At 37.0% G+C, this 23,333-nt stretch overlaps 1 protein-coding gene across 2 annotated transcripts in view; it reads left to right on the forward strand.

Annotated features, from left to right (window-relative positions):
- The window catches only part of LOC122556835 (matrin-3-like), a 94,174-nt gene that overhangs the window by 11,399 nt on the left and 59,442 nt on the right, over positions 1 to 23,333 (forward strand). For both annotated transcript variants that reach the window (XM_043704071.1, XM_043704072.1), the window contains one exon: positions 10,226 to 11,369. In XM_043704071.1, the coding sequence (XP_043560006.1) occupies positions 10,392 to 11,369 (978 nt within the window). In that variant the 5' untranslated portion in view covers positions 10,226 to 10,391. Of the gene's footprint in view, positions 1 to 10,225; positions 11,370 to 23,333 lie in introns of those variants that run through there.

Below are 23,333 nucleotides of genomic sequence, written 5' to 3' on the forward strand. Positions count from 1 at the left end.
ATGCCTAGTTGCTTGACTGGTTGGTGGGTCAGTTCTGATTTTGGCACAAGCCACGAGATGTTGATAAAGAGTATTTTGAAGTGTACACATGGCTGTTTTGAAATTGTTTCTGGTGATTAGGTCCAGGCCAGGTGGTCTGTCCTTTTTTTTCCCTGCGCTTGTAGCGATACAATTGAGTGGGCATTCGATATTCAGTTGTATTGATGTGTGTTTCTAGTCATATGTAGGTCAGATCAGAAAATGATGGCAGACCTAATTCTCTAAAGGCTATTTGTGAACCAGCTGGGTTTTTAATGACCAAAGGCAGTAGTTATATGGTCACCATTTGTTTTGCTTTCAATGCTAAATTTTATTCAATTCAAATGTCGCTCAAATCAAATTTCACTTTCACTATCTGAATAAATGTCCCAATCATTAGCTTGTGGTTTTGGATTAGTAGTCCAATGACATTATTGCGATATCATTGCCTTCTCTAACTAAGGTTGAGGTCGGCTTGAGGAAGCTATCTAGCTATGCTGTGTTTACCTACCAGCACTTGATGGTGTAGCTGGACATCTGAAATGTGAATGATTGTATTCTCTAGCTTGAACAAGTGTGACTCAGTGTAACAACAGCTGGAGTATCCTTTCCAATCATGCATCCTACTTTAGGAAGGTCGTGAATTCTCTGCAGAAGCTGCAACAGATTTACTAGAATATTTCCACAGTGAAGAATTAAGTGTTATGTGTAGAACCTGGAGAAGCTTAGAGCAGTGAAGTCTGAATAGATTTGATCAAGGTATTTAAAATCAATAGATTTCAAATTGAATAAACATAGATTGCTACAAACAACTGATTGAATTGTAGACTTAATAAATCCATTGTCTGATTTAGATTTCATGTGCCAAATTTTCATTTCCATTTAAGGAGATTAAAATTTAATTAATAGAAGATCAGAAAATTTTGCATTATTTGAAAGATGGATTATAAAGTTGACCGCATACTAAATCATGGATGTAGGTGAAGAACATTGAGTTGTCCCATAGATTGAAATCTTTAACGGTACATCCACTTTGTGTATCTGCTGTATTTTTAAGCTTTCTTGTATGTTGGCAAGAGAGCCATTGTTGTAATGTATTTTTGAAAAACAAGTTAGTTTACCTCAGTAAATTTTCAGAATTCTATATATTTTGCCAAAACTGTTCTCTATCTCATTGTTGAGAGAAAGCGTGAGGGAATTCCTCTTGAAATATCTTGATTTAACAAAAATATATGATGGGGGCTGTTATTTTTATACCTGTTCATTTGCTAAGTCACTCCAGTCTCCCTTTGTTTGGGGTTGTTGTTAAAAGCTTTGCTCCTCTAAATCTCTTAAAAGGTTCTGGGCAACACATTGTGTGCTGACTATATATCTAGTACCTCATCCAAAAAAAAAAGATTCAGAGTTATGGTGAGGCAGTAAGAAATGGCTTGACATGTACTTTATTGGCTAACTGACAGTGCAGGTTAGGACATTTAATTTAAAAGGAAATATGTTAAAACTGGAAACTATCAGGTTGTATGCCATTCAGTGAATATTCCAATTGAAGCCTTCCCACCTACAGGAAAAAATTGGAAACTGCGTATTGAAGCATAATCAGGAATGATTGCTTTCAGGCTACAATGCCAAAAATGAGCATTTTTCTGGGGTGCATGCAGCTGAAGTAGTTTGAGATCTTGGTAGAAATTGAAAGTAGTGATGGTTCACATTGGATAAAAAGAACAAATAATTTTAACAAGTTAGAAGATACCTTTTAGATTTTAAAAAAAAGGAGCTAAACCTTTCAAAGAACTTGTTTTCATTAAGTGGCATAAGTTATAAAATTGCTCCTGTTGAAATTCTAATCTATTATTTTAAAAGTTCCTATGGTGACTTGGAATATTCTTAATAATCTTAAGATGGCATGAGTTTTTTAAAGTCCAGACTATAAATAAATGGAAAACTGTCAAATGCAGTGGGCTCAATCTAGCTGTGGAGTCATGCAGCTAGTAGGCTGAAATGAGTTGCATTTTTAAAAAAATTTCTCCGAAATTTAAAATATACTGTATCTGCATATTCAAAAATATTTTACTTCTGAAATAAAGTTAATAATCAGTTGAAATCTGAATTTAAAAAGGGAATATGTTGCTACAAATACTTATCTCAATAGAAAACAGTTTTGATTGTATTTCTAACTGACTTAAATATTCTGCTGAAAATATGGTAGATCTGAAGAATGAAAGTGACTTCCAGTGAATGCTTAACTTGTAAATGTTTGAAAGGTTTTTGTAAAACAACATAATTGCTATTCAATTTAGGGAGATCAACTGCTATATATTGCCATGGATTGCCTTAAGATGATTCTGTGGCTAAATGCTGTACTCATTTGTACCTGAGAAAAATAGCCTTCAAATTATATACCTTAGTAAGTACTCAACTTATGTAATGCACAAATTAGCATCCAGTTTGAAAGTCATGTCCTCTTTTACTTCACTTAAACGTTTCACATAATTGTATAATTTAATAGGTCTTCTTTGAGATTGTTTGTTGATGAGGAACTTTGCCCTACTGGTGCCCTTCATCAAATTTATATGATGTCACAAATTATAACTTTGTGAACTACTTATTCATGGCAAACTGCTCCTTGTGCGATAAAGTTTCTCCATATGCCTGTATTGTCAGAATCTGTGGTTATTTTCAGTGTCTTCTAAAGAGATGCTGATTTCTTTGTTCTACATCCAGGACAATGCTATTGGCATTTTATACTTCAATTATATCAGATTTCTTTCACCCGTAATTTAACTGTGAACCTACAGTCATTATCCCTGAGGAGAACTGATAAGCATGCCATCACCTCCCCTTTGTGCTCCAGAAAAACTCCCATCTATCATCTTTCACCAAGCAATGATTTCTCACTTTTAACAATTTCTCTTTTCACTTCACTTACTTCCAGGGAAAAGATAGGTGCATGTCCTAACTTCAGACTTTTTTTTAAGGTTGTGGAGAATGTTTTGCTTCAGCCCACTTCCAGATTGTCATTTCCACGATGCTGATGATTAATGTTGCTTCTCATTGTCCAATTAATTTTGATTGCTATGATTTTGGTTTCCACTCATCTCTTACACCTTAGCACATTTCGTACTGCGTCTCTGTCCCTCCTGGTTTTCTCTTTATCTGTGGTGGTGGGCTTACCATAATCCTCTCATCTGAATGCACTGGCTACCACAACTGATAGAATATTATTCTTCTCACCCTGTCTCTTATAGCAGTTCTCAGATGGAGGCTGTACTGTCTATATCCTATACGTTGGGTATCAATGACTCAAAACAGTTGTGATGCTACTATTGGATTTATATTCTTTCTGACCCTGGCCTCCTGAGATTGTAGACAGTGCCTCAAAACAGATTGTCTTAGATTTCAGTGTCTTATCAATCCCATCAACCATGCACTAGCATCTTCATATGGTAATTTCTTGATATATTTGTATACTGTTCTTATTCAGTTAAAACTGCATTTTTCAAACATTCAATAAGAGAACCAACAATAATGTCTTCCGTCAAAATTTTTTTCCCTTAGATCTGATGTTCCCGTGCTGCATGTTGCAGCCATCTGGAGTGTTCCATGCAGTGGTGCATACCACGACTAGTTGCAGTTAACTGAGAAACAGAAATATAAAACACATCAAAATGTTTACTGTTTTCCAAAAATCTCTTGTATAAGCTCACTTATTTCCATAACTTTGAGGAATATTCTTCTCCCCTCCCTGTCTCCTGTAATGATTCTATTTCCTTCTGTGTCTCACTTAGACATGGTTTGATCATGACCTTTTGCACCGAAGTTCTTAATATTCAGTCTGTAATAGTCAGCATTGTTTGGATATGGTCAACCAATTTTCTATTCTGTTCTGACTGCCCTCTCCAGTCTCAATCAAGAGACCGTCTACCAGTTCTTATCTTCTATTACACAGTCTCTCTGTATATGTCAGAGTAATTTCAACATGTATGTGACCAAAAACAACAGAATTTTACATTTTTTGAAAGTGAGGTAGTTTATTCTGAAACCAAGATGTTAAGCTTGAACAAAAAAAATTATGAAAGTATGAGGGGCAAATTGACTCACAGGCACAATATATTACATAGGTAATGGGTAATGGATAGTCTTCCAAGAACTATTAGATAGTTTATAAGCAACTATACATTCTTTCAAAGCCCTAAGTATATCATTCCACTGTTGCTAACAAAGTTCAGACCTGTAGATTTTTTTAAAAAAACACTCATGAAGTTGCCAGAAATAGTAATAAAGCTGAGGATTTTTAGAATATAGTAAAGGAAAGCCAAGAAACTGATAAAGGGAGAAAAGAATATGAATGAAAACTAGCAAAACAAAACTAAAAATGAACAGTGAATGCTTCAGCAGGTATGTAAAAAGGAAATATTTGTCTAAGATGAACGTGGGTCCAATGCAAGAGTGTTGGAGATGGAATTTGAGAAATGGCAGAAAAGCCAAATTTACTTTGCCTATTTTTTCTAAGGAATGTACAGTGCAGAAACATCCCAGGATTGTAGATTTCAAGAGAGTAAGAAGAATAAAGAATTGAACGAAATTAGTATTAGTTGAAAGTGTTGGAAACATTAATTGGAAACAGGTATTAAGCCACTGGGACCTATTAATCTCTTCCCCAGAATGTTGAAAGAAATGGTTTTGAAGATATTGGATGCATTAATGATCATCTTCCATAATTCTGTAGATTTTTGAACTGGTTCCTGAAGAAGGTAAGGTAGCAAATTTCACAACACTCTTTAAAAGGGAAGGGAGCGAAAGTGAGGAACTAGAAGACCTGTTAGTTTTGCATCAGTAGCAGGGAAAATGACTTTTGGATAATAATGAACTGTTTGGACATAGCATGGATTTATGAATGAGAAATTGTTTTTGAGAAATTAATGGATTTTTTTTGAAGATCTGAATAACAGAATTGACAAAGGTTGAAGTAGTGTTCTTGAGTAGTAGACATGATGGACCTGCTTTTATTTTGTTGGCACTTCCCTATATGTATTTAGGAGATGAAATACCTGCCTGGTTACCACTTTCCATAGTGTTGTCAGAATTTCTGTGGAATATTAAATTTGTGTTTCTTGTAAGTTGCTGTGTAGGACGCAGTGGCCTCTGCACTGGGAGGACGAATGTAGACCAGTTGACTGCCCTGCTAAGTATCTCCTTTTGTCTGGGTATGTGACTCAGAACTGCCTAATGTTAATCACTTAAACTGTTCCTCTTCCTTCCACTGTGACCTCTGTCATTAGCCTTCTGTCTTGTTCCATTTTGCTGTATGGAACAATAATCTGTTTATTCTATGCGTTCTCTAAGGTTCTGGTCTGAGAACTGATTTCAGTAACTTCAGAACTTTAGTTATATTTTCCTTTTCAAATTTTTGCACAGTCTCTTCATAACTACCTCTGGGAGTTTGAAATCTCTCATTTTCTTGCACTTTCCTCAAACATCTTACTTCCTTGACCATTTATGGGAGTTTTTTTCTTTTTTTATTTCTCTAGTACATTGTTTTGACACTTGACTAGAAGTTAATTGTTTAATCATTACATTCTGATTCCACTTAAGTTTGTCATTTTTATATATATCCTTCCCTCTTTCTGACTGTATTAATATACTTGTCATCTTCTTTTTCAGTTATCCAGAAGGGTGCACACCTGAAAAGTATCTGTTTTCTCCACGGATGCTGATTGACCTGCTGGGTGTTTCCAACTTTTTCTGATATTGTTTCAGACTTATGCATCTGCAGTATTTTGCTATATATATATATTATATATCTATATTTAAATATTGACTTAGCACTCCATCCATTATTGTAAAGCATTCATTGGTTCTGCAAGTTGTGTGGGTCTGCTGAGTTTTGCTAAATCCTTCCAAATTCTAGCAAACATACAACATTGTATGCATACAATAGTTTTTTGCATACTTTAATCTGCTTTTTGAGATTGCTTTTGCTCATATTTTGCTGAGTTGGATAAAATTCCAGCACTTACTTGAGACATTGAATCATTCTTCAAAGTGGGAGAGCACTGTGCCAGTCAAACCGAGAAATGAAACCAATTTGAGTGCACTCCTTGCATAAGTTCCTCCTAGGTCAATTTGAATGTTTGCTGCTTCATAGATCTACAGTCTTGGAATTGGAGGCTCAGATAACCCAATTGATTCCTTTACAGTTAATGAAACCAGTTTCATTTTAACCATGAATTTAAACAAAATTCTAGCATTTATCACATGGTTGGGGTGTGGGAAATTGAAGAGATTGCTACTTTCCTTGGAGACTTTCATTCTGTGGCCAGACCTTGGGCACAGATTTCAGCAGTAAAGTTACTGAAGCTTGCCTAGCCCCAGGCAAATTCACCTGCATCCTGTATGCTTTTCTTGTGTTATCTTTGAATGAGGCGTGGTTCTTTCTTTCACGTATTTAACCAAAGTGACTAAAATCAGTAGGTTAAGGATCAAATTATTGGCATTTATGTCACAAATATGCTCAGTTGAGACACATATAATCACAGAAATAGTTTTTAAAAAGTCCTACCAAAGAATAAAGTGTTGGTCTAACTTAGTGTGCTTGTGGATTCAAGCCTCATCCATAGACTGGGGCGCAAAAGTCAACGTTGATCCTTTAGTGCTGGGGCAGTGACATGTGTCAGAAGTGTTGTTATCTGGTGTGTTGTTGATCTGAGGCTCTAGCTACCTTCTCAGGTGGACATGGGGATTTTAAAAATATTTTCTAATGAAACTGTTCGGGAGTACAATTACACACCTCTGGAGTAGGTGGGACTTGAACCCAGGTCTCTTGACTCAGAGATAGGGTCAATATTACTGCACCACAAGAGCTCCTTGTTATCAATATTTTTACGCCACTGTTTCAGTGAAGGATAGGGCGCTTTCTGTGATGGCCTTGCTAATTTGTATTCCTAAGTCAGCATTAAAACACCTGAATATCACGTCATTATTGAGCGAAAGAGTTGCCGTGTTTCCTGCAACAGTGGCTGCAATTTAAAAGTCAGTACAAAAAATGGTTGGAAAGTTCTCAGATTATGAAAGCCGCTATGTAAATAAAATACTTATCATTATTGTTTTGCTGTAACCTCAGATAAAGAAATTGTTTTTCAACCAATGGATTACTTTTGAACTGCAGTCATCATTTTGAATGCATCATGGTGTTGAAATAAACTTAGTTGATTTGAAGATGAAAAATATTACATGTTCTGAACTAAACAATGAATGTTATTACAAATCGCAATTACAATTTGTTTGCCTTCACTGGAAAGTTAATCTTTAAGAAGGGAGCATAGTTATTCAGTTCAGTATGAAATACACATTCCTCCCATCAGATCAGTTGGTGTGTCCAGTACTGTGGTGCTTTTTTTTACACTTTATATATTGATGTTTGCTTAAATTGGATTGTATGAGATTCTGTAAGAGAACTGATTTTTTTTTTGCTGTGTAAATTCAGAGATTCGTTACAAGCTGCTCTTTCCCAATCCATCCTAAAAGGTCGTGATGTAAAATTATTTTTTAAGAACACATGGCCGTGGTAAGATTAGAAAACATAAGATAAAGGGTATCAGGCATGTTCCTTCCATTAACATTGTATCACGTACATCATTCGGTCAGTTTAATCTCTTCAGGAAAAAAGTTTAAATTTTCTCATTGTCAAGGACCTCAACCCTGGTTGCTGTGTATTCATCTATCATAACGAATATAAGGTTAGGTATTTTTAAGCATGACTGTTTCTGATATGCATGGGCCATATTCCACTTCATATTGATTCTCTTCATCTGTGCTTAGCTATTTTTAAAGAAACTAATCAAAACATCTGAAAATTAAAATCATATTTCCACCCTTCTGCATGAAGAAATCAAATCTTAGTCATCTCATATCTTGCTCGAGACTTGTATTTTTAGATAATTGCTATTAATTTAGGTTCAATACCTTTCTTGCATCTCACCTTTTATTTAATTCCTGTATTCGTTTTAAAAATGGATTTTGTCTTAACTTTTCTTGAATGAAAACAAGTATTTGAATCTTCCTTTATAATTCACTTTTTAGTGTCCAGGAATTATCCTCCTTACTCTTTTCTGGAAACTTTCCCAGCCCAATTAATATTCCCTTGAATATAGTGAGCCCAGAATGTACAAATAGTATAAATTTTGCATCACTGATTTGCATTAGAAGAATTTTAGGTTTGTGTCTTCATGATACATTCTACTACTAATAGTCTTGTTGATAGTATTTCCATATTGACCCACTATTCCGAATCAAGGATCTTCTTGATTCTCCAAATCATAATCATTTACTTTATGTTCATTGTTTCAGTGCCTGATACCTTTATTATATTTTCAATAAAAATCTCACCTGTCCTTACAGATTCAGCTCAGCACTTCTGCTTCTTGTCACCTTTGGCCTCACACCTACATACTAGATTTTGTTTGGAATCAAAGCCCAACTGGTTGAACTTTGAAATCTTTATCTTCTATGGCCGTGACAGCTGGTAACTTACCGTTTAAAGATTGGAATTATGTAGTGACTTTAAAACTGCTTTGAATAAACCAATTTTGTTGCTTGAAAATGAATGCACTCTACAGTGGAAATTTTGTAAAGCCATTGGAGTATGTATCTTCACTTTATTTGTCTCTGGTCTTTTCGTGTATAACTCCTTATTTTCTCAATATAAACAATATGCATCTGCCCAGTTCTTTGAAGAAATAAACAAACCAGCAAAGGCTTCTGATTTAGTGTTAGGGAAAATGCTGACATACTGGAATTATTTCTGAACAAACTTATCTCTCTCATTAATTGCGTTGTCATCCAAAACTGGCTTCCATAACACTTGTTGAAGTTTATATATTTTTCAGATCTATGCTTTTAAGTTCACTGTGCAATATATACCAATATTGAAGTATTATCTATTACCTTTTCTGCACATACTTCACATACTTGATAACTCACACTGTAGGTCTAGAATGACATATTTCAAAAGTTAGTCTTAATTCATTCGAGGGGTAGCTGAAAGCCCTGGAATATAAAAGCTTGAATGCTACTATCATATTTCTAATAAATGGAGCATTTAAAGCCTTTTATTTCTACATTTAGAGTAACTGACATTTAATCTATTAATGTTCCTTGTACACCATTGTGTTACATACACTTTACATATACATTTTTTCATATTGCTCTGCCCTTGATCATGTTTTGCAAAATACCCTTTTAAGGTAAGTTTTATAGCTATTTTTTTCAAAGTCCAATTTTAAGAGTGTAAAATTGGGTTACACTGTACATTTCATCATATAAAGCTGTGCAGGAAGTTCACGCTTAAAGTTGCACTGCTTAACATAATTTCTCTTTCACTTTATATTTAAGGCCTGCTTCTCCACATTATGATCACATTCCCAGCCTGACTACCCTGGCCCTGCCTCCAGAGTTATTTTATTACAGCTCTTATTTTCTTGGTCCTTGACCCCCACCCTGCCTCATACACAAAAAAAACTCTGACTTTGGATCTTTTTCTGGTCTCCCTCTTCCCTTGGCCCTGCCTCTTTCTCCTCCTTGTCATCCTTCCTCTCCCCAAACCCTTTTTCCCTTTTCCCCCCCAACCCACAGATTGCTCCTTGAGGCTGTGCATTTCTGACTGTGGTCCTAAACCTGTACCAAAGGGCTCCATCAAATGGCTGAGGTTAGTTAGTGCAGCTCCCTGCACTGACTACTGTCTGCCACTAGGTGGAGGTTGATCAATCTAAAAATACAGGTGAGTGTAATTTTAAAAGTATGCATTTTAATAATGTGTTGTACAGGGTGTTTACAATTCTGAATTTCTTTTAGAGTAGTGATTTTTTTTTGAAGTTATTTTAGCAACAGTGTACAGTATGGTCAGCATTTCAACTTGAATGTTGTTTTCTTCTGGGCAGTAAATGTCCAAAGGAACGTCACTCTGACTGTAACATTGATTCCTACGGGAACCTATGATTCACTTAGTCATTTCACTTTAAGTCACAATTTGCAGGAACACAACCACAACTTTAAGCGAGGACATCTGTATGAATATTGAACTGAATTCTATTTTTAAGCTGCTTCCTTTCAACAGATCATTTTTGAATTTTAGAACTTGAAGCTGACTCTAATCTCTATCCTTGCGATTCTTTCGTATTCTTGGATCTAATGTTTTTCTTTTAACTTTCAGCCTGACAAAATTCTTGGAGAAATTACATCCCTGTAGTTTATGAAATCGTCCATCTTTTAGACCAAATTAGACAGTGAAACAACTTCTTTAGAACTCCTACTAACCAAGAAAGAACTCCTAGCCTGCTTTGACCGCTATTGAAATAGACGCTCTCTCTTGTGCCACAATGGCAAGTTTTGGCAGAGGCCAGAGCAATCAAATGCGTACTAAGAGGAAGAGTCGTTTTCACGATGCAGATGCTGGAGGTCTCGCTGCAGGTCCACCTCTGAATATCCAGGCAGCTCTTGGGACATTGTGCCACAATCCTCACTTGGCTGGCTTAATAAATTCTGGACAGGGTCAGAATTATGGCCTTCATGGTGCAGGACAGGGTCAGAACTTTGGCCCGCAAGGTGTGGGACAAAGATCTAAAGGTTTGATGTCTACAGCTGGTGGGCCATCACGATACAGCGATACTGCTAGCAGTAGCTTACCTTCCTTGTTTGGAGTTAGAAACCAGAATCAACAATCTCATGCTGTTCAGAAACAGATTGATGCAGACAGGGCCAGTAACATTCTAGCTGCGTTTGGTCTTTCATCCAGGGATTTGGATGAACTGAGCCACTATCCTGAAGATAAGCTTACACCTGAATCCTTGCCAGAAATTCTTACGGAGATAAAGAGAAGAAGAGCTAATGAAGGAGCAGCTTCAAAATACAACAGAGGTGACGGTTCTCCACGACATGACCGTTCCTACAGAGCCTCTCATGATGATTGGGAGGAAGAAAGACACTTTAGGAAACGTAATTATGCAAGTCGTGACTCCAGTCTTGACTCAGTAGTTGAATATAGTCACGGTCATTCTTCTCGAGACTCAAGTGCTAGGTATGACCGGAAGGACTATGAACGTGAGCGATTAAGAGGCAGTGATGATTTCTCCAGAGAGGAAATGTGCCTCTCTGAGCCCTCTCACAATTTCAATAAATTTGATTCTGATTATGGAAGAGCTGCTCATCTTCCTTCTCCTCGTACACACGAGAGATCTCTCTTTGAGAGAAAACGAGGATCTCCTTCATTGAACAACATAAACGATTACCATGGTTTCTTGCCAGCAGTGTTCCCCTACTTGTGCTCGCTGTGTGATCTAACCATTCATTCTGTACAGGTGAGTGACCTCTAACTTCTTTAAGAATTACTTAATTAAAAAAAAAGCTATAACTGCTGCAGCTTTCCTTAGACTTGGAAAACATCATTTGGTTTTAAGATTCTCCCAGCTGACCTTCTGGATAATCTTTGCTTCTGATGCATTATTCAAAAATGTGATGCAATTAAATCTACTTTTCTACGCAATCTTTTCTTTCAATGCACATGTATTCATATAAATTAACCTCTTATTGAATTTTGAACGTAGTATTTCAGCTAAATGTAGCTTCTGCACAGTCCTGACTCTGAACTTGAACCTCACTTTGTTCAAGTTTTGATTAATGCGACATCACTATTAAATCAGTTTAGGCTAGAAATACAGAAAACCTTATGACGTTTTCTAAGTCATTACTTTTTGGATCTATTTTAAGATATGATATTTTTGCGTGGACAGTATTTAATCAGTTTTCCTGACGTTATAAGTCATATTTTCACATAGGTGACATCATCCATTTAAACTTTATTCTGTCAAGTGGTAGCAGAAATCATTTTCAGAGCTCCCACTATTTGAGATTTGGTGTTCAAAATAAAATCTGGCATGTTTGACTTTTTGACAGTTGATATGACTGTCTTTATTTTCCTGTTCAAACTCTCTTTTTTATTCCTACCTTCTCTCTTTGACCCCCTGTCAGTCTTGCATCTCCACTCAGTGTTTCTTCCCTGTGCTCCTTAGCATAGGTTTACTTGCTTACCAGAAACTGTAGTTTCAGTTACAACAGGATCCATGGGTGTTGTTTTCCTTGTTTTGCCTTGCAAATTCATGGGCAATGGGAGAAATGTTTGATAAATAACCAAAACTTTGCAAAAGCAGTCAGTCATACATTTAAAAAGAAAATTGGGTGGCTGGCATCTAGATTTCTGCCACTCTAATTACATGTTTCATGGTTTACAAATGTAAAGGAATGCAGTTGTGAATTTCTGTTTTCAATGAAGCATTTATATTCTATTGTGAGATTTTAGCATAAATCCAAATCAAGTTGAACTGTATTTGTCCCTGAATCTTTAAACTTTGCTTCATAAGCATTTGGCTTCTAAAAATTAAATGCTTTGAGTTAACCCCATAAGTTGTTGAGGAGCCATTGGTGACAATTTATCATGTTAATTGACAAATTAATGGTAAAACTGAATCCATCAATAAAGGTAAGTGATTATTACCTTCGCATAAAAGTAATCGATGAAGTCTGCATAAAAAATGTCTCACTTAATTTCAAATCATAGATCTGAACATTGTTGGTAGTAATAAATGGTGCATTACTACATCTTCGGTGTTTTGTTGCAAGGGCTGGAGTCTGCTGGTATTCCAATCATTTATAATAAGTGTCCAATAATCTTAATATCTGTTTTTATATTAAGTTGTATTTTACTGTTGCAATGATTATGGAAAAAGCAATATTTTTTATAAAGTCGAAATAATAGTCTATCCATTGTCAAAGTAATATTTGATAGAAATATAACCTGCGATTATAGATATCCTTACATATCAGATTTATACAGGTGGGAATGTTTTTCCTAAGGACTGAAAATGTGCTGTATAACTCTAAGACGCTAAGAAAGGAATGGATTTTTCTTGACATTTTTGGTGCTACTGTGTAGTGTGCAGCCAAATTACAGAAAGGCTAGGTTAGAAAAGATTCTGTGATCATGGAATTCCATATGAAATTGGAGCAGGAGTTGACCCCTCTAGTTTATTGTTTTGATAAAGTTGTGGTCTCGACTGTACTTCACTGTCTAAGCCCAATAGCTTTGACTCCCTTTTTATTGAATAATCACTAATGCATTCCTAAAATTATATAATGACTTACCCTACACTCCTCTCTGGTGAAGAGAACTCCATATACTAATGATCCTTTAAGAGGGGAAGATTATTCCTCAAGTCTAAAAAGGACACCTTTTTTTTGAACAAAATAGAGTCCCCTGATTCTAGAATCTCATGGCATTCTCTCTTTCAAGTCCCCCCAGAATCTTTTATGCCTCAATAAGATTACCTCTTAATCTTCTCAACGCTGATGGATAAAGGCCTATCCTTTCCTTTTAGCCCCTTCATCCCAGAAATCGGTTGGGTGAATCTTATCTGAACTGCTTCTGATGCAGTTATATTCTTAAATAAAGAGACCAGTGCTACATGTACTGAACGTCACATCGTCATGAAGTTCTGCAGTTTTCTTTTTCTGCCCCTGTTCAATTTGGCGATTGAAACCGTACTTTTGTGACCTGCAATGAGATGTCTTAAAATTATTCATGCCCAATTTGCACAAAATATGCTTGTACACAATATATGTGTGTGAAGAAATTACTAGGTTTTTGTTTTCTTATTCTTCAATTTCACCCCCATTGTTCCTTTGTCGGTATTTAAAATACCAATCCTTTCTCTCCATTATTTTGTTTTTCATAAGAAGTGGAAGATCTCCAAATCCTGTTTATGGAAATGTTCTGTATTGTTGCTGTTGCTGAAAACTGTAAAATGTAACGTAATTCATTCATGGGATGTGGGTGTCACTGGCTGGGCCAGTATTTATTGTTTGTCCTTACTCGTCCTTCACAAGGCAGTGGTGAGCTCCTGTCCTGAACTGCTGTAGTTGATTTTAACGGAACAAAATTTTGAAAGTGTTGGTTAAGGTGCACTGATCACTTGGCAGTTATCCTTTAACAAGTCTATATAAAAAAAAATATTGGAGCCTTTATTCAGCACTTTGTTCCAAACATCATTTGTCCAAGCATTTCTTTTATTCCCTTCTTTATGTATTCCTTTATAATTTGATAGAAAGCGACACTGAAATATTATTAGATTCAATGAATTGATTTCATATGCAAATTACCTGGGCTGCATTGTTAACTATTAAATATTATATATGTTATATATATTAAATATGTTATGTCCTGTCACTACTAAATTCTACAATTCTTATGCACTCCTTCAACCTGTGTTCTCTGTAGATGGCTTTGTGACAGTAACTTCTCCATCTTCCGTCTGACTTAATTTCATACAGGTTACTGCATAGATATTTGAAGATCTTATGTAACACTCTTTCCTTTTTTTTAAATTTCTTTCACTTTCCAGAAACAGGGCGAAAGAATTAAGCTTAAGTCTGCCCAAGGTTTTGCCATGTTTCTTACTATCTGGCTGAATTCCCTCCAAACAGATTTTGTACCTATTGACAACTACAAAATTCTTGTTGCTCCAACATCTTGTACAGTTAATGGAATATGTACAGTTAAGAGGCATGTTTTACATGCAGGCTGCTTCCTGAGTTTTGTTAATAGAAAGATCAAAACATCAAACTTATAAATCAGTTGCATTCTGCAGAATTTCGATTTGACTTGATGCCCTATGAAAATGCTCAAGAAGATCTATTAATATAGAAAATAAACATGAGCAGAGAGCCTTTAATATGTTTGAAAATCTCTGATAAGAAGCTGGAGGTTTGTCTTTTGTTACTATTTGGTTAAGATTTACAGCTAGTCACATTTAAGAAAATCTCTGTCACAATTACTGAAGCATTGTTTTTAATTGTGTTCTTTTACTTGGCTGCTGACACTGTTTTCCAGTTAGTTTGGTTTCTTGCCATCATATTTGGTTGATATGGAGGAACTGGCAGGAAGCGGAATAGGAAATATTTAAATTTTCAACAGTGCTAGTTTGAAGGAAATTGATGCATGATAGTTCTTTTATAGCAGCCTATGATAATACTGTCCGGAGAATATATCCATTGGGCTTCACTCACTTAATGATTAAAATCCTAGTGTTTGCTCTACTTGTCATTTCCAGTTCTATATATTTATGCTTCAGTTCCTATGTAATTATCAAGAATATTATGTTTAGATTGATATCTAGTTCATATCTGAAGTACAGAAGTTTCACATACGATAAATAACTTTGAATGTTTGGCGACTTGCTGAATAAGCAAGTGCATATCTCATAAATATAAATGTAGGATGAATGACAGTTTCTGTTCTTTAACCAAGCGAAAATTGGTTGTTAGCCAAAGCATAGGACAACTACATTCCTTTGAATTGTGTTACAGATCTTTAATGTCAGTTGGAACAGATAGAAGGGCAGACATGCTATTAAACCTGCTAATTTGTTACGAGAACTGTAAATTAATGTGAATAATACCTTTCAAAGTTTTGCATAAGATTCAAATTCTCCATCAGGCATAATTGTTAATTGCTATCAGTTTCACAGACTTTGGAATGCTGGGAAGTATTGTGTTCAAGGCAGAGAAATGTTATGAAGAAATTTTGTGACATGTCTTCAACATTTCATGTTCTGTATTTTTTAAAAATTCAAATGGTTTAACAAACAAATTCTGCACTTGTGTGTGAAATCCCTGTATAATTTTAATTCCCCTGAGCCCACATACCAAGTATTTTCTGTAGCTGAAATAAGAACAAATATTAGAAGGTCCTGATTTTTGTTCCTGGGTCAAGGTATAGAATCTGGACTCTGTCGGGTGGAATTGTCAAATTTTCAGTTTCTGCTCCATTCTTGATTCCTGTGTTCTCTTTGTCTCCCTCCGTAATACTAGCAATGGTATAAACACACAACGTTTTTCTATCTCCAGTCGTAGTATCACTTTAACATGTCACACTCGCTGTTCTTTTCCTATCTGGCATGCTCACTACATACTTCACATAACTTTCATTTTAATTTGAGATCTGGTAAATTTTGCTTTCAATGGTTCACCAGAGACAGGTAACAAAACTGACATCTCCCCAACAAAACATATGCTTTGCCACCTTCTATCTCTTCTAGCTTTCCTTGTTTGCTAAGCAACTTCCAAATGCCTTTTTGATAACTCCCAAGTTTTAGTTAAATGTCCCTGGAAATTTGGCATGTAGGTTGGGATAATCTCTTACCTTTGGTTTATAAACCCTACTTTCATTAATTTCAAGGGCCCTTTCACCTGATGCCTGTATATCAGTTTAAAATAGTGTCCTGTGGACTCATTAGGGATGTCCCTAATATATTCAAAAATAAGAGGACTCCTTTATCTCCATCATTCCTGACATTAGGCTCTAATCAAGGAGTTTAACATTTGATGCAATCTTTCTGATGCTTTTTGCAACTGTGTGTAATAAGATGAACATATAAGTTGTTTTATGACTAAACTACTCATTTCTTTGAAAATTTATAGCAAAAATTTGAACCTTTATCTGATTGTATTTCTTTGGATCAACCATTTTGAGTGAAAAAATATTGAGCCATGGTAGAATCAAAGTCATCCTCTGAACTGTTATCTCTTCATTCTTCCTTTATCTTAATCTTCTCTTCAACCTAATCATATTGTCTAATTTCTGTCTCCCTCCCTCGAGTTCAAGCTTTCAGACTTTGTTTCATTTGCAACTGAATGTTAAGTAGTTTTAACTGTGATACATCAGTTTCATGTTTCTTTCCTTTCAATTGTAAATGCTGGCAAATCACTTTAATAATATTGTTCAAGTAATTGGCAACAATCAAAGCCATTTTAAAATTCTAACCCGCATAATATACTTCACAGCAGTGCCTGTTTTTATGTCCACCTATGTACTGGTTTCTTTAAGGATTCGCAGGTCAATCTTAAGCTCAACAATGTTTGATCCTGGATGAGCCTTTACTTTGCTCTTGTCCAGTATTACCATCAGCTAGGAGAAGTCAAATTCCAGCATGAAAACTAGCTTAATAGGCCCTAACGTTTTTAAAACCTGGGGATAAAAGTTAGTGGTCGCATTTAGAAATTTTCCAGTGTACCTTTCGCATAATGGCACATCTTTCAAGCAAGGGAAACAAAGTATGAAATAGATTAAAGTAGACAAAAAGATGAGAAGGATTCATTGTAAATACCAGAAAACTATTCAGATTCACTGTGTTTCTTTTATCCATACAAACTTTAAAACCTCAGTGTGATGATGTAAAACTATCTCCACACTGAGGCATCTTGCATGGGGTGGTACACCTGGAATTGGTTTCTTTTTAGAGTATTTCTGTGCATACACCAGATGCTTTTTCTTCAGCTGTCTCTCTTCCTCTGACACCTAATGCAAACTGCAAATTAAACTCATTTACTTCTAACTTCAGAGTTAACACGAGTTCTCTGCACGTAGTTTCCAGCAATTTTGCAGGATTTCTGACTCTGGAGTTTAGCGTTCATACATCCACACTCTTGCTTTTTCTTGCATACAGATGTGATGTTTCGATTTTTCTGTCTTCACGTGCCCTTCGGCTGCAGGCACCAGCACAGATTTTTTTGCTTTCTTTCATTAGGCTACTAAGCCCCACCTCTTCACTTCAAGAGGTTGCAAAGTTTCAATAAACTGCATGTAAATAAGCAGGCTTTCAGAATTCTTACCAGGAAGCCCACAAGAACAATTTTTTGAAATGAGACTAGTTCCAAGCCTCTTGCTTCTTAACAGAGATAATACAAAATATAAATTAAACTTAAAAGTTACATATTGTTCTGAACACATCTTGCAGCGTTTCCTCAAGATCTGATTTTTAAAACCTTGATGTTAAAATGTATCAAAGCTGTGGGCTTAGAAAAGGGTGATTTTGATTTAGCATTTCGTCCTTAGCTAATCTGTTTCCTGATAATAGCAGTTGGATAATAGGAAATTACATCCTGATAATATTAGAAGATACAAATGCCTTCCACTGGACTACTGCTGTGTTACAGCATGAACGTGATTTATCACGGAAATGAATGGAAAATATGCTTACATCATTGTCTAACCTCACTTGTATGATGTTTATTTTTTAATGTTAATAACCTATTGTGACTCCTCAATTTTCATTGCTTTACCATTGCTGGCCATTGTCTTCAGCTTCCAAGGCCCTGAGCTCTGTAAATCCTTTGCTAAACCTTCCTGTGTCTCTACTGTAAGCTAGTCCTTCTGCTTCATTTGACCAATATTTGATATTTGTCCGAATCTTTCTTAATGTGTCTTTGTTTCACAATTCTGTGCAAAGGGTCTTAGGAGACTTTAAGAGCCTTTAGAATTTTTTCTAAAGGATTATAAATGTCCAGATTTATTCAGTACATGGTATCACTGCTTATGGTTGATTGATAACATTTTTGCATATCTAATTTTTCTTTAAGTTTATTCCTTCCACACCTGGTCTGATGAGGATTTATAGATGTATGATCATTGTTCACATTTATACAATTTGTGGAAAAATACTGTTCAGTCTGATTGTGATCTGATCCTGGCAATTAAACTGGGCCTGGCAATAGCTTCATATGATGTGTAACCTAGTACAGGCACTCTGAGGTGCAAATGGGTTCTGTTTTCAAGTCCATTCTCAAGTCAACTTGTATGTAAGTCAGAACAGCATGCAGGATAATATAAAGTAGTTATTCTTAAGTGTAGGAAATATTTGTATGTTGGATATTTAAAATTACACCCTGCATAGGATCATGTTTGTAAGTATGAGCATTTGTAAGTCTGGGAGCGTCTGTGCTGAAAATTATTTTCCTAGCCTTAAAATAGAAACTGAGTAAATATGTGAGGATTAGCTGTTGAAAAGTCATGTCATGTTAGTGTGATGCCAGATCAGTGTTGAGACTACATTCCAGATTCCTGTATGAGAGAGTGCCCAGAGTCTGTTTCCTTTGAGAATAGGCAATCTATTTCATTGTTGATTTAGAAGACATCTTTTCTTGAATACTGCTATTGTATCTGCTTCCACTAGCACCTCTGATGGCACGTTCCATGGAGTTGCCACCTTTGTGTGGAAAACTTGCCTTGCATGTCTTTTTAATCCCCCCCCCACCCAAACCACTCCCAGCACTTTGAACCTGTGTCCCTAAGTAATGAACCCCTCCCATCTTGGGGGAAAAGCCTCATACTTCCAAATCTGTCTATGCCATTCACAAGTTTACAAACTTCTCACACGTCACCTCTCAATCTCCTGCATTTCAGTGAAAACTGAGTTCAACATTCTGCTTTCATTCTCTTAATGCCTGTGTTCCATTATGAAACAAAGGTTTTTTTTAATTTGTGATATCTGAGATTAATCACCTGATTAATTAACTGAACTTGCTAATTAAATTTGCTCATGCTCTTCGGGAGGGTTTAAACTAATTCAGCAGGAGGATGGGAATCTAAATTAAAATTCCAGTATATAGGAGGTTGAGTAGTGAGATCGTAAATAAGGTTTCAAGGTCGCGAGAGGGCCACCGGCGTTTAGGATGTTGGTTTGAAATGCGTCTACTTCAACATGAGCATCCGGAATAAGATCGTGAACTTGCAGCATGGGTTGGTACCTGGCATTTCGATGTTGTGGCCATTTCAGAGACATGGATAGAGTAGGCACAGGAATGGTTGTTGCAGGTTCCGGTATTTAGATGTTTCAGTAAGAACAAAGAAGATGGTAAAAGAGGGGGAGATGTGGCATTGTTAATCAAGGACAGTATTAAAGTGGCAGAAAGGTCATTTGAGGACTCATTTACTGAGGTAGTGTGGGCTGAGATTAGAAACAGGAAAGGAGAGGTCACCCTGTTGGGAGTTTTCTGCAGGCCTCCAAATAGTTCGAGAGATGTAGAAGCAAGGTTAGCAAAGATGATTCTCGATAGGAGTGAGAGTGACTGGGTAGTTGTTATGGGGGACCTTAACTTTCCAAATATTGACTGAGAATACTATAGTTCAAGCACTTTAGATGGGTCAGTTTTTGTCCAATGTGTGCAGGAAGGTTTCCTGACACAGTATGTAGACAGGCCAACAAGGGGCAAAGTCACATTGGATTTGGTACTGGGTAACGAACCTGACCAGGTATTAGGTTTGGAGGTAGGTGAGCTCTTTGGTGACAGTGACTACAGTTCGGTCATATTTACTTTAGCGATGGAAAGGGATAGGTATATACTGCAAGGCAAGTGTTATAGCTGGGGAAGAGCAATTAAGATGCTATTAGGCAAGATTTAGGAAGGGGAAGGAAACTGCAGGGAATGTGCACAATTGAAATGTGGAGCTTATTCAAGGAACAGCTACTGCATGTCCTTGATAAGTATGTACCTGTCTGGTAGGGAGAAAGTAGTTTGAACGAGGGAGCTGTGGTTTACTAAAGGAGTTGACTCTCTTGCCAAGAGAAAGTAGAAGGCTTATGTTAGGATGAGACATGAAGGCTCAGTTAAGGCCCTTCAGAGTTACAAGTTAGCCAGGAAAGACCTAAAGAGAGAACTAAGACGACCCAGGAGGGACATGAGAAGTCATTGGTAGATAGGATCAAGGAACATCCTAAGGCTTTCTATAGCTATATTGAGAATGTGTATAGGATATAAGCAGGCAGGGAAAGTGTTAAGATTTGAGTGTTGTGAAGCAAGAGGTTTAGCTGAGCATGACTCAGATCAGATAAGAACTTAGTTAACAATGGGACGCCGGAGGCAAGGGTAATGGGTTAATAAGATGGAAAAGCATTCATTATGTAGAGCTATTTAACAAGATAAGGTAGCATTCAGTATGTAATGTCAGTTAACAAGGTGAAAGGTGGGAAAGATGCTGGAGTCTTTTATAAAGGATGAAATTACGGCACATCTGGATAGTAGTAACAGGATAGGACAGAGTCAGCATGGATTTGTGAAGGGGAAATCATGCTTGACTAATCTTCTTGAATTTTTTGAGGATGTAACTCTGAAGATGGACGAGGGAAATCCAGTAGAGGTAGTGTACCTGGACTTTCAGAAAGCTTTTGATAAAGTCCCACACAGGAGGTTAGTGAGTAAAATTAGGACGCATGGTATTGGGGGCAAAGTACTAGATTGGATTGAAAATTGGCTGGCTAATAGGAAACAAAGGGTAGTGATAAACAGCTCCATTTCGGAATGGCAGGCAGTGACCAGCGGGGTACCGCAGAGATCCGTGCTGGGACCGCAGCTTTTTACAATATATGTTAATGACATAGAAGATGGTATCAGCAATAACATTAGCAAATTTGCTGATGATACAAAGCTGGGTGGCAGGGTGAAATGTAATGAGGATGTTAGGAGATTACAGGGTGACCTAGACAGGTTAGGTGAGTGGGCAGATGCATGGCAGATGCAGTTTAATATGGATAAATGTATGGTTATCCACTTTGGTAGCAAGAACAGAAAGGCAGACTACTACCTCAATGGAATCAATTTAGGTAAAGAGACAGTACAGAGAGATCTGGGGTTCTTGTACACCACTCAATGAAGGCAAGCATGCAGGTACAGAAGGTAGTGAAGAAGGCTAATAGCATGCTGCCTTCATAACAAGAGGGATTGAGTATAGAAGCAAAGAGGTTCTTCTACAGCTGTACAGGGCCCTGGTGAGACCACACCTGGAGTACTGTGTGCAGTTCTGGTCTCCAAATTTGAGGAAAGACATTCTGGCTATTGAGGGAGTGCAGCGTAGGTTCACGAGGTCAATTCCTGGAATGGCGGGATTACTTTACACTGAAAGACTGAAGCGACTGGGCTTGTATACCCTTGAGTTTAGAATTGAGACATATAAGATTATGAAAGGATTCAACACTCTGGCAGCAGGAAACATGTTTCCGCTGATGGGTGAGTGCCGAACCAGAGGACACAGCTTAAAAATACGGGGTAGACCATTTAGGACAGAGATGAGGAGAAACTTCTTCACCCAGAGAGTGGTGGCTGTGTGGAATGCTCTGCCCCAGAGGGCAGTGGAGGCCCAGTCTCTGGATTCATTTAAGAAAGAGTTGGATAGAGCTCTCAAAGATAGTGGAATCAAGGGTTATGGAGATAAGGCAGGAAGAGGATACTGATTAAGGATGATCAGCCATGATCATATTGAATGGCGGTGCAGGCTCGAAGGGCTGAATGGCCGACTCCTGCACCGATTGTCTATTGTCTACAACGTTAACAAAATTCATTGTGTAACAGCAGATGGCTTAATCTTTATTATTGATGCTCGCTGATTATAACGGTCACCCAATTAATATGTATGTTGCCTTATCTGGATACTCCTCCCTGTAAGATGACTATATAGTTCATTGAGAAACTACTCTTCCAGAGAAGACCATGAACTCATGTCTCTGTGCACATGGGCGATTGTTCTCTCTTCTTCAAGGGCCCGGAAGATGAAAGAGATAAAGCCATACTGTGTCTCTGAGCGTTTTGCTTCAACTGAGGAGGGTGGGGGGGATGGGTGCGGGACGACAATATCAGGAATAAAAGAATGACCAGAGTAAGATGAGGGCTAATCAAGGATAGTAGTGGGAATTTATACGTGGAGTCAGAAGATGCGGAAGCGCTAAACAAATATTTTTCGTCTCTGTTCGCACTAGAAAAAGGCACCTTTGTTGAGGAGACTACTAGGAAACAGGCTACGAGAATACAAGGGATTGAGGTGCACCAGGAGGATGTGTTAGCAATTCTGGAAAGTGTGAAAATAGCTAAGACCCCTGGGCCGGATGGAATTTATCTAGGATTCTCTGTGTAGCCAGGGTGGAGATTTCAGAGCCTTTGACTTTGATCTTTGTCTTCATTGTCTACAGGAATAGTGCTAGAAGACTGCAGGATAGCAAATGTTGTTCCCCTGTTCAAGAAGGAAAGTAGAGACAACCATAGTAATTATAGACCAGTGAGCCTTACTTCGGTTGTGGGTAATGTGTTTGAAAAGTTAAGAGATAGGATTTATAATCATCTGGAGAGGAATGAGTTGATTAGGGATAGTCAACACGGTTTGGTGAAGGGTAGGTCATGCCTCACAAACCTTATTGAGTTCTTTGAGATGGTGACCATACAGGTGAAGGTTAAGCTGTACATGGATTTCAGTAAGGCTATTGCACAAAATACGAGGAAAGGCTGAGGGACTTGAGGCTGTTTCGTTAGAGAGAAGAAGGATGAGAGGTGACTTGATTGAGACATATCAGAGGGTTAAATAGGATGAACAGAGAGATTTTTTCCTCGGATGGTGATGGCTGGCACGAGGGGACATAGCTTTAAATTGAGGGGTGATTGATATTGCA

Source organism: Chiloscyllium plagiosum, chromosome 14, assembly GCF_004010195.1.
Source record: "Chiloscyllium plagiosum isolate BGI_BamShark_2017 chromosome 14, ASM401019v2, whole genome shotgun sequence".
Taxonomy (NCBI): Eukaryota; Metazoa; Chordata; class Chondrichthyes; order Orectolobiformes; family Hemiscylliidae; genus Chiloscyllium; species Chiloscyllium plagiosum.